General features: G+C 37.6%; 1 protein-coding gene across 6 annotated transcripts in view; it reads right to left on the bottom strand.

Annotated features, from left to right (window-relative positions):
* Positions 1-7187: 7187 nt before the first annotated feature.
* LOC126271367 (ubiquitin-conjugating enzyme E2-24 kDa) overlaps positions 7188-15935 on the bottom strand; it is a 44784-nt gene continuing 36036 nt past the window's right edge. For all 6 annotated transcript variants that reach the window (XM_049974150.1, XM_049974147.1, XM_049974148.1 and 3 more), the window contains exon 6: positions 7188-9010. In XM_049974150.1, coding sequence (XP_049830107.1) covers positions 8913-9010 — 98 coding nt within the window. In that variant the 3' untranslated portion in view covers positions 7188-8912. The remainder of the gene's footprint in view (positions 9011-15935) is intronic.

Below are 15935 nucleotides of genomic sequence, written 5' to 3'. Positions count from 1 at the left end.
AATTCCAGTTTTTCAGGAATACAATTTGAAATATACTCTTTTGTTTGAAACCTTCATCTACCACAAAAACAGTAGTAGGTGTTGTACAAGTTGCTCTTATAAAGTAAAATTCATGGGTTTGAGGAACCTGGAACCATGAATATAGCACATTCCATTATCAAATCACATAATTAGTTTTTAATATAAATTATAGTCAACTTCATCATTAATTAATATGTAAGGTGCAGTCAAATGAAAACTGAACACCCGCCACAATGGCACCATGAATGCTTCTATTAAATAATAAAATAAAATTTGCAGTGATCCAAGTGGTTTTTGATTATGGCATACTGTGTTAAAACATCTATCCTACTGGGAGATGAGACAGTAAATTCCTGTAGACTGCAATTGGCACTGATGGATCCACAATCGCACCCACTGTTGCACTTCCCTGTTCGACTGAAACAGATGGCCATGTACGTCTTTCTTCAGGTTGCCAAAGATGTGAAAATCACAAGATGAAAGATCCGGCCTTTATGGTGGATGTTTCCCAATCAAACTCTGTAGCTTTCATTCGATTGGTTGTGTGGGGGCAGGTATTGTTGTGCAGCAGGGGGATTCCGCCCAACTGCATTCCAGGACGTTTTGATTTTGTGGTGCATCACAGTTTTTGCAAAGTGTCTTCATAACATTGCACATTGTGATTCCACACTTGAGTAACTTTACAAGCAGAGCACCTGCAGTTGAAGGAGGTTATCATGACCTCACAAACAGCTTTGGATTCCTTGGGTGGGGGAGGTGTATGTTTCCACTGTTTTCACACTGCATGCTTGGCCATTACATTGCGGGCTAGGCAGTGAAGAGCACCAGGCAATCAAACACATTGTTTAGGGTTGTGGTGCTCCCACTGGCTGATGGGTCATAACAGGGTAGCAAGAGCCATGCCAGCAATATTCAGTAAGTTTAATATTTGCAGCGTTTGCTGGCAGCCAGTACGAGACAGCAAGTTGTACTCTGCTTCTGAAGTAAATTTATCGCATCTCCCATTGTTTTCACCGGAAGTTTGACTGCACGAGTTACTTGTTTTGTAAAAGATGTTCCTCTATTTAGTGAGGAAAAATTACAAGTTTTGTATGATACATGCACAATTACATACTTCATCTATATTTATCAAATCCATGTATTTTCATACATCTAATAATAGGAAACTAAAGAGCCCCATTTCCTTACATCCTTTTCATATTCTTCAAATTAAAGTGGTGAAATCCAAACAGAAAAACCTTGGATAGGTACAGAGAACAACTAAAAAGAAAACTTGGCAAAATGTCAAATGGGCCAGGGAAAGTCTATCAAAATGTAGTTCCACTTGGCCTTGGTTTAATCACATGAATTTTAAAGATGCCTTAATTCCAGAGCTATGCACACAGTTCCTTGTCTGGGGAAACAATCATTGAGCCAGATGGCATTATCTAGAGAATTTTTGCTATCAGTCTGTCTGTCACAAAACGAACATTCTGAGAGACCACCGACTTCCGTTGCCGTTTAGTGCATTATCATCAAAAAAGTTACAGGAAAACTTTTGCAACTCAGAAAGGACAAAATACCACTGATGATGAAGGCCAAGCACGGCAGTCCTAAGATGACACTAATTGCTTGCTGAAACCTGTCTAGAGTCTAATAAACCCTCTACCCTTTCAGAGGCAAACATTTGTAAAACTTATTTAATAACTTTTTAGTATAACACATTTTTAAAACGGGCTAAAAATAATTTCTCTTTACCCCACAAATTAAAATGAAACATGTGGAGCACATGCAATAGGTAATTTATTCATGAATAGTTCACCCAAGTCACTAACAATTTTATTGCAGTGCAATGATGTGAACTGTAGTGCGATTTTCCTTGACGAAAGCTACTCTCTATGCTCATTATTATCTACTGCATGAAATATTACCAGTAATGTCACAAATTCATAAGCACATATTTTCAGGACTATACATGTGAGATTAGGAATCTTTATGGAGCTACAAGGAGCTTCAGTTCCTCCTTTCAAGTCCACCAATATACTGGTATTGCCTTCTCCTATGTATATCTTGCGACAAGACCATGAAAATAAAAATCAGAATAGAGCTCACACAGAGGCTTGCCAGCTATCATTTCTTACCATCTACATATACACTCCACTAGCCACCAAGTGATTTGTGGCAAGGGCACTGTTTGTACCAATGTCATATCCTCCCCCCCCCCCCCTTCCACTCGCAGAACGCACGAGGAAAAGATGACTGTCTGAACGAATCAGTATGAGCTCTAATTTCCCTTATCTTTGGTGGTGATTGGGCGATTTGAAACTTAGCGGTAATATTATATCATCTTGCGATGGCTAAATGTACCAGTCACAAATCTTGCCACTCTTCTTTGGACCTTCTCAATCTCTTGAATCAGGCTCAACTGGTAGGGGTCCCATACAGACAAACAATACTCTAAAAGACTGGACAAGCTAAAGAATTTTAAGAAATTTTCTTAGTTGAAAGACTGCATCGCTTCAGGATTCTACCAATAAATCACAATCTATAGTTTGCCTTACCCATTACTTGTGTAATCTGATCATTCCATTTGAGATCATTTCGAATAGCCACACGCAGATACTTGACGGATGTTACTGCTTCCAAAGACTGGGCATTTATTTTGTACTCTTACATTAATGGGGATTTTTGCCTTGTTATATGCAGTAGGTTACACTTACTAATACTGAGAGATAACTGCCAGTCATTACACCACACATTTATTTCCTGCAAATCCTCAGTGATTTGTTCACAACTTTCGTGTGATACTACTTTCCTGTAGACAGCAGCATCATTGGCAAACAGTCTAATGCTGCTGTCAATACCATCAACCAGATTGTTTATGTAAATCGTAAAAAGCAACAGACCTATTATGTTGCCCTGGGCACAATTGATGTTACAGTTGTTTCCATTGGAGTCTCCCCATTCAAGCTCTGTCTGTTAGAAAACTTTCTATCCCAACCGCATATGTCATTGGATAGATCATAAGCGCACACCTTTTGGAACGAGCAGTAGTGTGGAACTGAGTCGAATGCCTTTTGAATGTAGAGGATTATGGCATCAACCTGGGAGCTGATATCTAGATCCTGTTGTATATCATACACAAGAGGGCGGCCAGCTGTGTCTCACACGACCGCTGCTTCCTAAAATCTTGCTGTTTTCTGCAAATGAGCCTCTGTCTGGAAAGGTCATTATGTCTGAACACAAAATATGTTCCATGATTCTACAACAAGTAAATGCCAGTGAAATTGGCCGGCAATTTCGTGCATCTGATTTTCTACCCTTTTACAGATTGCTGTGACACAGGCCTTCTTCCAGTCCAGTGGAACTTTCCCCTGTTCCAATGATCTCTGGTAGATGATGGATAAGAATGGTTCTATATTTGTACCAGTCAACATAAAATATCACAGGGGTACCATCAAGGCTAGATGCCTTCCTGGCATGTAAGGATATTAACTGTTTTACAATCCCAGATACACTAAACACTGTCAACCATCCTTCCGTTTGTTCAATAATTGAAATGGGAATGGTGCTGCAGTTTTTGAAAGCTTGGTTTAGAATTTCGGCCTTATGTTTATCATCATCCATTACATTACCCATACTGTCAGCAAGAGAAGATACTGAAATATTTGTAGCATTCATAGATTTTACGTACGACCAAAATTTTTTGGGGTTATTTTTAGAATATGCAGATAAAATATTGCTTTCAAATCCATTAAAAGACTCTCATTGACCTTTGGCAGCTGCTTTCATTTAAAATGACTGTGCAAAATTCTCTGTTTTCTCAGCAACTTCCTAATATGTTTGTTGAACCAAGGTAGATTCTTCCCTTCCCCTATATTTTTGCTACACACACATTTCTCTAGCACGTGGTGGACAATACCTTTAAATTCCAACCAAATATGCTCAATATCTTTGTGTCCCATGGTGAATGCTTGGAACTGACTATGAAGGTATTCATTAACAACACTTTTATTTGCTTTCTGAAACAAAACTCTACACGGTTTCTTTGGTTTTTGCAACTTCCACTGGCATAGAAGCCACGACATTATAGTTGCTAACGCCTTCTTCTTTATTAACTTTCTCAAAAAGATCAGGTCTATTTATCGCCAAGATATCTAATATGTTCCCATCTCGAGTGGGTTTTCTAACCAATTTCTCAAGGTTGTATGTTGAGAGTGCTCCTAGAATAACTTCACATGAGTCTTTGCTTCTGCCCCTGCGATAAATGTGCAGTTTTCCCAGTGAATGGATGCCAGATTAAAGTCTCCACATATAACTAAAGGATAATTTGGATATTTATTTCCTAGGTACTCAAAACTTTCCCTGAAACGTTCTGCGGTGTTTGTTGCAGATGCTGGTGGTCTATAAAAACATCCTCATACAATGGTCAGTCCTTGTCTCATCGACAGCATTATCCAGACTATTTCACAGTCCAATCCAGTATCAATCTCAACTGCGTTTAAACAGCTTTTAACTGAACAACATGAAACAATCTTAACTGGAAAAGGGGATACAGTAGTGGTACAAGTACCCTCCACCACACACCAGACAAGAAAGTGAGTTGATATTGCATTGTCATGCAGTTCTGAACCATGTTGAAAACTTCAAATCTCTAGCTCATTGGGAAGTTAGTTCAAAATTTGTACCAAGCATACAGGCAAGAAAGTGACCTAACAAAAACATGGTAAAATACAAGGGTGTACCTATACTGAACTGGAGGCAGTGAATTCTGTACAAAATTCTACTAAAAATTGCGTGTTTATCTTACCTCTACCATTACAATTTTTCTTCTGCTGTTAAAAAAATGTAAATGTCGTGTGACTAGGGCCTCCCGTTGGGTAGACCGTTCGCCGGGTGCAAGTCTTTCGATTTGATGCCACTTCAGCGACTTGCGCGTTGGTGGGGATGAAGTGATAATGATTAGGACAACACAACACCAAGAGATAATCTCCGACCCAGCCGGGAATTGAACCTGAGCCCTTAGGATTGACATTCTGTCATGCTGACCACTCAGCTGCCAGGGGCAGACATCATCTGCTGTTACATTCTTCTGAAAAAATTTTTTGAAATTTTGTCTTGCATGTTCTGCAGCACAGAGTGAAAATTATTGATTCACCCTGCAACACAAGTTAAATTTTTCAGGAATATTGTACTTTTCCACGTGAAGAAAAAGAATGCCTAAATGCCTGTCACTACTTAAGGGATGAGATCAGCCTCGTATTTCTTCTGTACTTAAAAGTTAAAGGTTCACTGCACTATCACAATGATACCAATAACACAGGCTGCACCTGTGTTATCTACGACTTTGTATGTCATCTGTTCGAAGAGAAGGGATTCCTCTGCTGATGCAGCTCAGCTCGGCAAGGTAAAGAAAAAACAATGCACACCTCCACTGATCTGTAGGAACTTATTCATCTATCCTCCAGTGTTTTAGGGTGACCGGAAACTGCCTGTTCTTTCTGTTTAAAACATGAAACAGAAAATCTAGACAAATTTGAGGGGGGGGGGGGGGGGGGGGAGATCGAGCAATTGAGGGAAAAGTCCATCATATTGCAGTTCTACTTGCTCTTTGTTTCCTCATAAATTTCCCAAAACAAACCCATTCCTAAATGGCTGTCCACAGCTCTTTGAAAGTGAAGATAGGGTTGATAATAATTACAACTTCTGATACTACACACTCTGTGTAACACAAAAGTGAAAATTTCAAGAAGGAATATGTTGCATATTACTTAACCTAGCTGTAGAAGCATTTACAAAAGTAATTCTATTTTTTGGCATCTGCCTTTTGCAATGCCACCTAGAAAGCAATTCAACTATATAGTCCATCCACAGCAAAGTCTCAGATTCATTCCTCTTTTTTAGTTGCAAATATGTAATGTACATTCTAGTAATTTTAGGAAGTGGACAACATAATTTCTTGCCTTTTATAATGTAATTATAAAACCCTAACAGATGATTGCCCAGTGTGATCTGTCACTGCTGAGGGAAAACCCCATATGTAGTTTTTTTGAACGTGGATGATTAAAATCGGCATGAGAGCCTGTAGGATTACACTTATTACTAGTAATTCTTTTTTGTATTTTACAGTATTCGTCAGTACACCAAATGTGTGCAGACTTCATCGGCTTGTAGTTGTGGCACTGACAACTCAGCAACTCTTGTGAAAAAGAGACATGTCAGTGTCATTGCCATTTGAAAATCCCATCTGTACTTTTATCAATATTTCACTCGCAATAATTAAGGTTCTAAAACATATCCAAATGTGAGCTTGACACTATCAAGACTTTTTCAACCTAAGATTTGCAACTGAAGTGCATGTGCTCGACAAATAGTGTCATTTCACGACGACTGTGAGAATGAAAGTGTTAATGGTTTATTAACAAGTCAAGACGCTACACTATAATTTGTACCAAATCTGATTTTTTAACTGTACACTTCCTTCAAAATTGAGAAATGTTACAGAAAAGAAAAACCATACCAAAATAGAAAACAAGCGTCTTTTTTAACAAGGGAAGGACAGCTTTTCATGAAAAAAGTTCATAAATATGTGGGGTACTCTCGTATACTGCCAGATTTTTACAATGTGAAACTCAGAGAAGTGAATTTCTGCTGTCACAGCCCAGCAACAGAGTGAACATCTTGGTCGGCAACCTGTGCCTGCTAAGCAAGGCACGTCCAGTACATCCCATCCTGGTGTGCAGTATGAATGCAGTCTTGAGCTCTGGTGAGCTACCTCACAAGTACCATTTTGGTAAACGACAGGTGTCTCAGAAGAAATCACCAGGAAAATTTTACAGTTTTTTTTTAAATTGTTGGATCCAGCCTCATCAGAAGGGGAATGAAAGAAATTGTGCAGAACTTTTATACAACGTCTGATAATTACAAAATTTAATTGACTTTTACATCATTCTCCCTTAATTGTTAAATTCATTAGCTGGCTGTGTAGGGAAAATGAATCAGATTCTTACATTAAGGTAAGACGATACATTAAAAAAAGATATGAAACACTACTTTTATGCCTTTTTGAAGGGTTTGCAAAGCAGACTAAAGATGTTAGGTGGTCCCAACAGGTAATAACAATTCTGAATTATGACATAATCCAAAACCAATATCAAAATTCATGAACATGCTGCCAACCACATAACTGACATAAGAATACCACTTTATTATCAATTTAAATTATTGTACACAAATTTCAACTACCTTACTTTGTTTTCAAGTTTACTGTACACACCAAAAACATTTTCAATATCTGGTTGCAATCATGCACACTGACAGGTATGTGTGTTGTACAAAAATTCTGAACATATAATAATGTAGAAAACATTTCATGCAGTGTAGTGTCCTTTCACACAGCAGTTTTTTCCATGGAACACTTATTGAAACAATATATCAGCAGTCAAAAAAATTTTGTTTAGCACCAGAGATGAGAATTACCAGAAACAGTTTGAGAAAGGTATGCTAAAAGAAGAAATTGTATGGTATATCTTATTATTGTTCAAGCACTTCACTGATAAAAAATATTAAAATAAGTCTGAGCAAATTATTTCTTGTTTATATTGCAGGTGCACTACTGAACCAGCTCATTTATGGTGCTGTCAAGAATATATCATTCAAGAGATTAGGAACTATTCATAGTGCAGTGTTTCTTAAAAATCATTACACCATTCACTTCCATGAAACCAAAAATAAGTGATTTGCCTCACTCATACCATGGCATTACAATTCACTGCCTGTCAGAGATATACTGTACAGTAAGTTACTGAATATGAGATTCACACACACTATGACCAATTTTTCTTATGAAGTACACGATTTTAATACAAATACTAACACATTTAAGCTGTTTACTGAACAATGAACACAACAAAACCCTGGTATACAAAATTATAATTAACTGTTGACAGTGAACAGGATAAAAAATCCATTCATTTGAAATGCTCTTTACATGTGGAACTGTGACATCATTTGCTCTTCAGTAATACATTAGGTGCAGTGGACTTTAATTTACACTGACTAGTGGTTGCCACCACCAGCATTGTTCTAAGTTGGGAGACTTTCACAGATTGATCACACAACACTAAATAGAAAATTTGAGAATGTTTCCATACTCTCGTCAGATTTTTTTAAAAAAAGAAATGATAAAACCAACCCACTTACACTTCAAAAACTGAATTTACAAATGCACATTTTTCAAATTATAACAAACCATCTGATTTCAGAATCAGTAATATGTAGTAATTCAATTACCAACAAAGAAAGTAATAAAGATTACAAACAAAATTTATTTCATCGTTGACTTCAACACGCACACCAGCTGTATACACAGGCAAGTTTACACCTTTGTTATTTGTTTTTAATATTAACTGCTGTCCTCCAAGTGAGCACAACAGACACTCCCAATAGAAAAGTCAACAATAACAGCCAGATCTGCACAGAAAGAGTTGCACTCAATGTTTCATACTGAATTATCTAAATGGGAGCTAACCACATAAAAAAGTAAATTATTGTAATGAGGTACAGGTTTGAAATTTCACCAGGTTACCCATCTGAATATTACTTCCACAACACATTTAACAGGAAACAATCCACAGAAAGCTATCTATTCTGAAGCCGCACATTACATTTAATATCCTTTTCCCTATCTTTGTTTTGATACTACATTATGAATAAATGATTATCTATGTTCAAAACATCTCATTTTCACAGGAGTTCCAAACAGTGAGAAAAAACACCCATACACTGTGGCATACACACAATTATATTTTTGCCAATGAAACAAATGCTGCACTGAATAAGGGCTGTTTGTCATTTATCACTATGTCTTTACAAAAAGTCATTGGAAGAGCATTATTTTTTTTGTTGACACATCACGTTGCATAACGTTTGGTCCAAAGCCTTGCAATACGATCATGTTCTTCTCTGTTCTGCAAATACTGTGTTGCTATGCTGCCAACAAGAGGGTCAGCTGGAAAAAAAAGATAACCAAATTACATTTTATAAATGTTTAATATTAGGGATGAAATTAAGTGCAAACGGTGAGCAGCAGAATTACAAGAAAAGCATACAATTCACTAAAAATTCATTGAAGCATCAAATTATTCTGACAAAAATGAAAATTTTGGCATTTAATTTTTTTCAGCAAAAAGTGGCACAAATAAAGTGTTTTAGCTCATGGAGGAACAAGTACTGAATAATTGCATGCTACATTCATTGCTAAAGAAAAGTTATACATCAGTAAACAGTGGAATGTCAAATGACTCAAAAGAATCAAAGAAAGTCCTTGTAATTAAAACAAACATGTTAGCACATGCATACCTAGCAAAAGATGTGACAGTACAGACTATGAATCGACTGGCCCAATTGCATCAAGTAGATTAAAACTGAAATGAAGTAGTACGTTGAAACAACATTTCTTAGTAGGTGCTTGGTCCAATGGGAAGAATGTTAAGTCATCATAGGAAAGAAGGGAATACTAGTACTACCCAGTTTTACAAAATTAAAATGTTACTTAGCAGAAAGAGTGATGCACTTTATAATGGACCACTATTATGTCTGATACAGAGTTGACGCACAGTAGTTAATGTGTCTGCTAACTTTTTAAGGATCTGATTTTAAAACTGCACGCATTCATAGAAAACTGAACATAATCCCAGATTCATTCTTTCTTATGCCTGATGGGGTGTACAGCAAGAACTTACAAAGCTCTGATGGTAACAAGTTTGCGAGAACAACCTGAAAGAATCAGATGGTACAAAATTTACAATTGCATAAGAGAAGTAGGTCACATAAGCTACATCCATGAATTAATGTTAAAATACCTTCAACTGTGCTGAATACATAGTGCATCCCACGACTCTCATCAAATGAAAAGTAATGATGGTTTACCATCCTGCTAATAAAAAGGTCACTAGAGAGATGGGGCACAAGCCCAGATTGTGAAGGAAATTAATTGTGTGCTTTTCATGGAAATCATCCCAACACCTGCATTAAGCAAATCACAGAAAACCGGAATCTGAATGGCCGAACAGGGATTTTAACTGTTACGGTCTTAAATTAGAGTCCAGTGTCTTACCAATGTGTTACTTTGCTCTGTGGTCACTATGGATTTTCAGCCCCACTGCAGAACTAAACTGGCAGAAGAAAGCATATACTTGGCGCACTTGAACTGTCTTCAAAATAGTTTCCCATGAGAAAATCGACTACCCTTATAATGGGAGAAAAGCTTACAAAAAGATTACTTTAATACGATGCGTACCCAAAAACTTTTGAATGGCATTAGAGTACTATCATCTCGTGACTATAGGGAGATGCTCACCAGTAAAGGTAAGGGCAGACAGTTACAGCCTGTGATACCACATGGCAAAACATCACATAGAGCAAGTAACTGCACAAATAAATAGGATGAACAAACCCTGTTACACTGACATTAATGAAATGATAATTGTGGTCAGAATAAAGATATCAAGAGGTTATCTGTCAGTAATTGGAGTATATGCCTGGAAGAGGGATGGGATGCTGACTCTGGAAACTACTTCTACATCCTGCAAAGAATCCTCTGTACAAACAAAGATCATTGTCTGATAATAGTGGGGGATTTAAATGCAACCCCCATGGCAAATGTTACTGACTGAAGGCATTCTCATTAAATAATGAGCTAAGCATAACAAACATATTCAAGCATGAAGTGATCAACAAATATAACTGTTAGCTAGAAATTCTGCCACAATTACACACTACATAATTGCAAATAAGGAGGCTTGGTCTCTAGTGCTAGTCACAAGAGTCAAGGGCCAGATGTCTTCAGATCATTTCTTGCCAGTCTCAAAAATAAAACTACTTAAAAGACAGAAGATATCTTCCAAACAGAAACAAAATAATGCTGATACAGCATTTAGGATACATTTACTTCAAGAAGGGAGCATCTGGTTAATAAATCAGAGAAGGATTGAAGAATACGCAAGTTTCTTTATAAAAGCAGATAACATCAATCAGGAATGTAATAAATATAAGAGAAGCACTTGGTAGAAGAAAAGTTTTTTTCAAAAGCGGCCCACAATACTGGGATGATGAAATACCTAATGTAATGGAAGGAACAAAACATGCCTACTTAAAAATGTTTAATTCCCAACACAATCATGACCTGAGACTAGATTATAAAAGTAAATCAGCTCTAGTCAAAAGGAAAGTCAGGAAAATTGAAATCCTTAACTGGGAAAATATAACACATACTGAACATAATGTAAGAGGAAGACAACACAAGGTATAGAAAATAATTCAACATCTAAACAAAGAAGATAAAGACAATCTGCAAATAAACACAATATCTGGAACTAATTGGTTGCAACACTACAAAACATACTGGACATATGTGCACGATAAACACTTAGTTCTGTCGGAACCAGACAGGAACATAGACCTAATAATGTTGGAGGAACTACAGGGTGCATTAACACCTAGCATGAAGAGGAAGACTTCAGGGTGTGACAACATCAATACAGGGGTCATAAAATATGAAACAAATATGGCAAAAAATAAAGAATATTTGATTTCATTAATATGTGCTTGCAAAGTGGTTGTACACCTGAAGAATGGAATATAGCCCATATATGCCCTATTCATAAGAAAGGAAACACATGAATGTCAGAACTACAGAGGTATTGGCCTTCTGAAATCATGTTATAAACTGTATGCTACAATTGAAAAAAAAAAAAAAAAAAAGAGAGAGAGAGAGAGAGAGAGAGAGAGAGAGAGAGAGAGAGAGAGAGAGAAATACTCTCCAATAACTGAAACTGTATTAACTGATGCCCAACACAGTTTTCAAACAGGCAGATCATGCTGGGACCTCTGCTGTTCCTGATCTATATAAATGACCTGGGTGATAATCTGAGCAGTTCTCTTAGGTTGTTCGCAGATGATGCTGTAATTTACCGTCTAGTAAGGTCATCCAAAGACCAGTATCAGTTGCAAAGCGATTTAGAAAAGATTGCTGTATGGTGTGGCAGGTGGCAGTTGACGCTAAATAACGAAAAGTGTGAGGTGATCCACATGAGTTCCAAAAGAAATCCGTTGGAATTCGATTACTCGATAAATAGTACAATTGTCAAGGCTGTCAATTCAACTAAGTACTTGGGTGTTAAAATTACGAACAACTTCAGTTGGAAAGACCACATAGATAATATTGTGGGGAAGGAGAGCCGAAGGTTGCGTTTCATTGGCAGGACACTTAGAAGATGCAACAAGTCCACTAAAGAGACAGCTTACACTACACTCGTTCGTCCTCTGTTAGAATATTGCTGCGCGGTGTGGGATCCTTACCAGGTGGGACTGACGGAGGACATCGAAAGGGTGCAAAAAAGGGCACCTCATTTTGTATTATCACGAAATAGGGGAGAGAGTGTGGCAGATATGATATGTGAATTGCGATGGAAGTCATTACAGCAAAGAAGTTTTTCGTCGCGGCGAGATCTTTTTACGAAATTTCAGTCGCCAACTTTCTCTTCCAAATGCGAAAATATTTTGTTAAGCCCAACCTACATAGGTAGGTAGGAATGTTCATCAAAATAAAATATGAGAAATTAGAGCTCGAACAGAAAGGTTTAGGTGTTCATTTTTCCCACGCGCTATTAGGGAGTGGAATGGTAGAGAGATAGTATGATTGTGGTTCGATGAACCCTCTGCCAAGCACTTAAATGTGAATTGCAGAGTAGTCATATACATGTAGATGTATTTTCACCAGGATGTAACTAATAGAAAAATTCAATTTTCCACCTTTTCTTGCCTTCATTGACTACACATGGCATTTGATAAAGTATCTCAAAACAAATCATGGGGAATTTTAAGAAACAGAGGGATTTCATCTCATAAGAGCTGTACAGGATTTATAGAGCTGCACAGGGTTTATTTATGAAAAACAAAACACAAATAAAGGTAGCAGGTAACAGACATGTTATGGTTGAAATAAACAATGGGGTTGACAAGGGTGCCCCCTATCACTCACTTTTTTTTAAATGTATATTGGCGATGTAACCAAAATTTGGCTACAGACAATGAAACATTTTAAAATAAACGATAGGGATGTTAGTGTACTTTTTCCTGTAACTGTTAGTCTTACAAGAAGCTGTCTTTAATTTAAGTAAAATAGTCAGGCAATACAATCTGAATGTCTCCATTACAAAGACAAAAGCAATAGCTTTTTTAGGACACCCGCCAATGCAAATTAGGATTGGAATTGACAGGCGGATCATAGAGCAAGATAATATTTAGGATGCCAATTACACACAGGGTGAACAATGGAATACAAAATAAGTTAGACCAATTTAATTGGGAAGGAAAGCCTACAGCGATACACTACTGAAGTTCAGTAAGGTTGTGGCTACACCAGGCACTGCTCTATGGATGCGAAAACTGGACTCTTAACAAGAGAGATGAAAAGAGAATAGAAGCATATGAAATGAATTTCTTCGGGTACTTGGCTGGATATACTTTGATGAACAAAGAGAGATATGATGACACCTGAGCAGAACTGAATATGCAAAATACAATTGATACAATATCAGTTAAGACGGAAAGAAGATATATGAGGATTGCCCAGAAAGTAATGCACCGCATTATTTTTCTCAGCCAAAAATAATTCTACGAATGTGAAACATTACATATGTATTATATGAGGTCTCCAAAGTGAGCATGCCAATTTTCTGTCGCTTCTGACAGATAGCGTACCTGCAGGTCAGTTTCAAAACAGTGACTGTAGGTGATATATGTTACAAGCAATGTAGCCACAATTCCTCACTGCAGAGAAAGAAACTGTGGGGAATATTCTCAACACTTGTGCAAAGTCTATGGAGCATCTGCTGTCAACAGAAGTACAGACAGTTGCTTTGCATGGAGGGTAAGGTCATCAGAAGGTACTTCAGCAGAGACCAGCACTCGGGGAGACCATGCATGGCTGTCACACCTGGCATGTTGCAGCGAGTTGATAATGTCATTCGCCCAGACAGACACATTACGACTCAGCAGCTGGCACTGCATCTGCCAATCAGCAAAGGAAATGTGGTTGCAATTATCCACACTATAGGATTTTCAGAAATATGTGCAAGATGGGTCCCACAGTGTCTAACGGTGGACCACAAATCGAACAGAAAAAAAACCATTTGTCTGATTTGCTGCAACATTTTGAAGCAGAGAGGGAGGCCGCCTTGTCCCGGATTGTGACAGGTGATGAAACCTGGGTCCACAATTTCGAGCCCAAAAGAAAACGACAGTCGATGGAATTCTCTCTCCCCACAGAAGAAAAAAAGTCAAAGCAACTGCTTCCACCAGTAAGGTCATGGATCACCGTGTTCTGATACTGTGAAGATGTCTTTCTCATTAATGTGAAGCCAAGAGACGGTACCATTAATTCAGGAGCATATGTCAACAAATCGACAAAACTCAAGATGCGCTTCCTGCGACTTTGGCGCCAAAGCAACCCAGGAGATGTTTTGCTGCAACACGATAATGCTCAGTCCACGCAAGTCTGAGGACTGCTGAACACAACGCCCTCTCGGACTTCCACTTATTTGGGCCATAAGAAGACGCCATTCGTGGAAGACACTTTTGAGGATGATGAGAAGGCGATTCACACACTGAAGAGCTGGATCTGCCACCAGGACAAGGAGGATATACATGCCCTTGTTTCGCACTGGAGGATGGACACAGAATGGGATGGAGATTACATGGAAAAATAGAGTGTGTAGATAAAACACCATTCTGCCATGTGCGTAATTCCCATTATGTTCAATAAAGAATTGTTGAAGAAAAAAAAAATGTGATTCATTACTTTCTGGGAAACTCTTGTCAATTGTTTGCCAGATGCAGGAATCATTAAAAAGCCACATAAACCCACAAGCAATGAATAGCACCCACTAAACAATTTTTAAATCTCATGCCTAACATGTATACTCTGCTTAAGTCAAGTGAAATTTTGGTAGAAGAGGAACCAGATGTCATTTTCAGAAAATGTATACTGGACATGCTATGGGAAAACAGCATTCAAATAATAGAGAGAAACACCGAAGACAAAGCAGAATTTAAAAAGAAAATACACAACCAAATGATACTAGCTAAGAATTATAAAGTTAACAACATTGTGCTGGTGAGAGTACATCCAAAATTGAGTAAGCCCATGAGGATGTCAAAAAATCCAGTTTGTCAAATTGTTTCAAACTAACACCGATACAATTTATTTGTGTGTGTGTGTGTGTGTGTGTGTGTGTGTGTGTGTGTGTGTGTGTGTGTGTTCAATGTACTGGGGATGTTTTAATCATTGAAAGGATCAATATATACTGAAGTCCATTTGAAATGTATTTTTGTATAAATAAAAGGGCCGAAGTGCAGACTGGCCCTTTTAACCCATGTGTGTTTGTGACATTGGCTCCCGTCAAACAACATGTATTGACATTGTTGTATAACCTTGTGCTGACATCGTCGTGTAATTGTGTGTTGACACTGTATTGAAATCGCTTGTCGAGATTGCTTTGTATAACTTGTATTATTCCTTTACTTTATTACACTTGACTCTTAAGCATTAGTTGTTTGTTTTACGCTGTAATAATCAGTATAAAATTAGCAATTGTTAGTACATTTGTGTTTTAAACAAATTATTAGCATACGCATTCTCTTCAGGTCCATCTCGGGAGCCCCAGCAACAGGTACTGTCGTGCATTGACGAAGAATTTTTACAACTTGGCAATGAGATTAATGTCACCAGATCACCACCTGATTGTGGCGATGTAAATGACTTTTCCTCTGATGAGTATTTTCCCTTGGAAGATAATTGAAGTGAATGAACTGAATGTCATGTACACACCAAATGAAATGAATGCTTTGAGTGAATTGAATAATGATGAGAA

Source organism: Schistocerca gregaria, chromosome 1, assembly GCF_023897955.1.
Source record: "Schistocerca gregaria isolate iqSchGreg1 chromosome 1, iqSchGreg1.2, whole genome shotgun sequence".
In the NCBI taxonomy this organism is placed as follows: Eukaryota; Metazoa; Arthropoda; class Insecta; order Orthoptera; family Acrididae; genus Schistocerca; species Schistocerca gregaria.
This window is presented reverse-complemented; position numbering and strand designations above follow the sequence as displayed.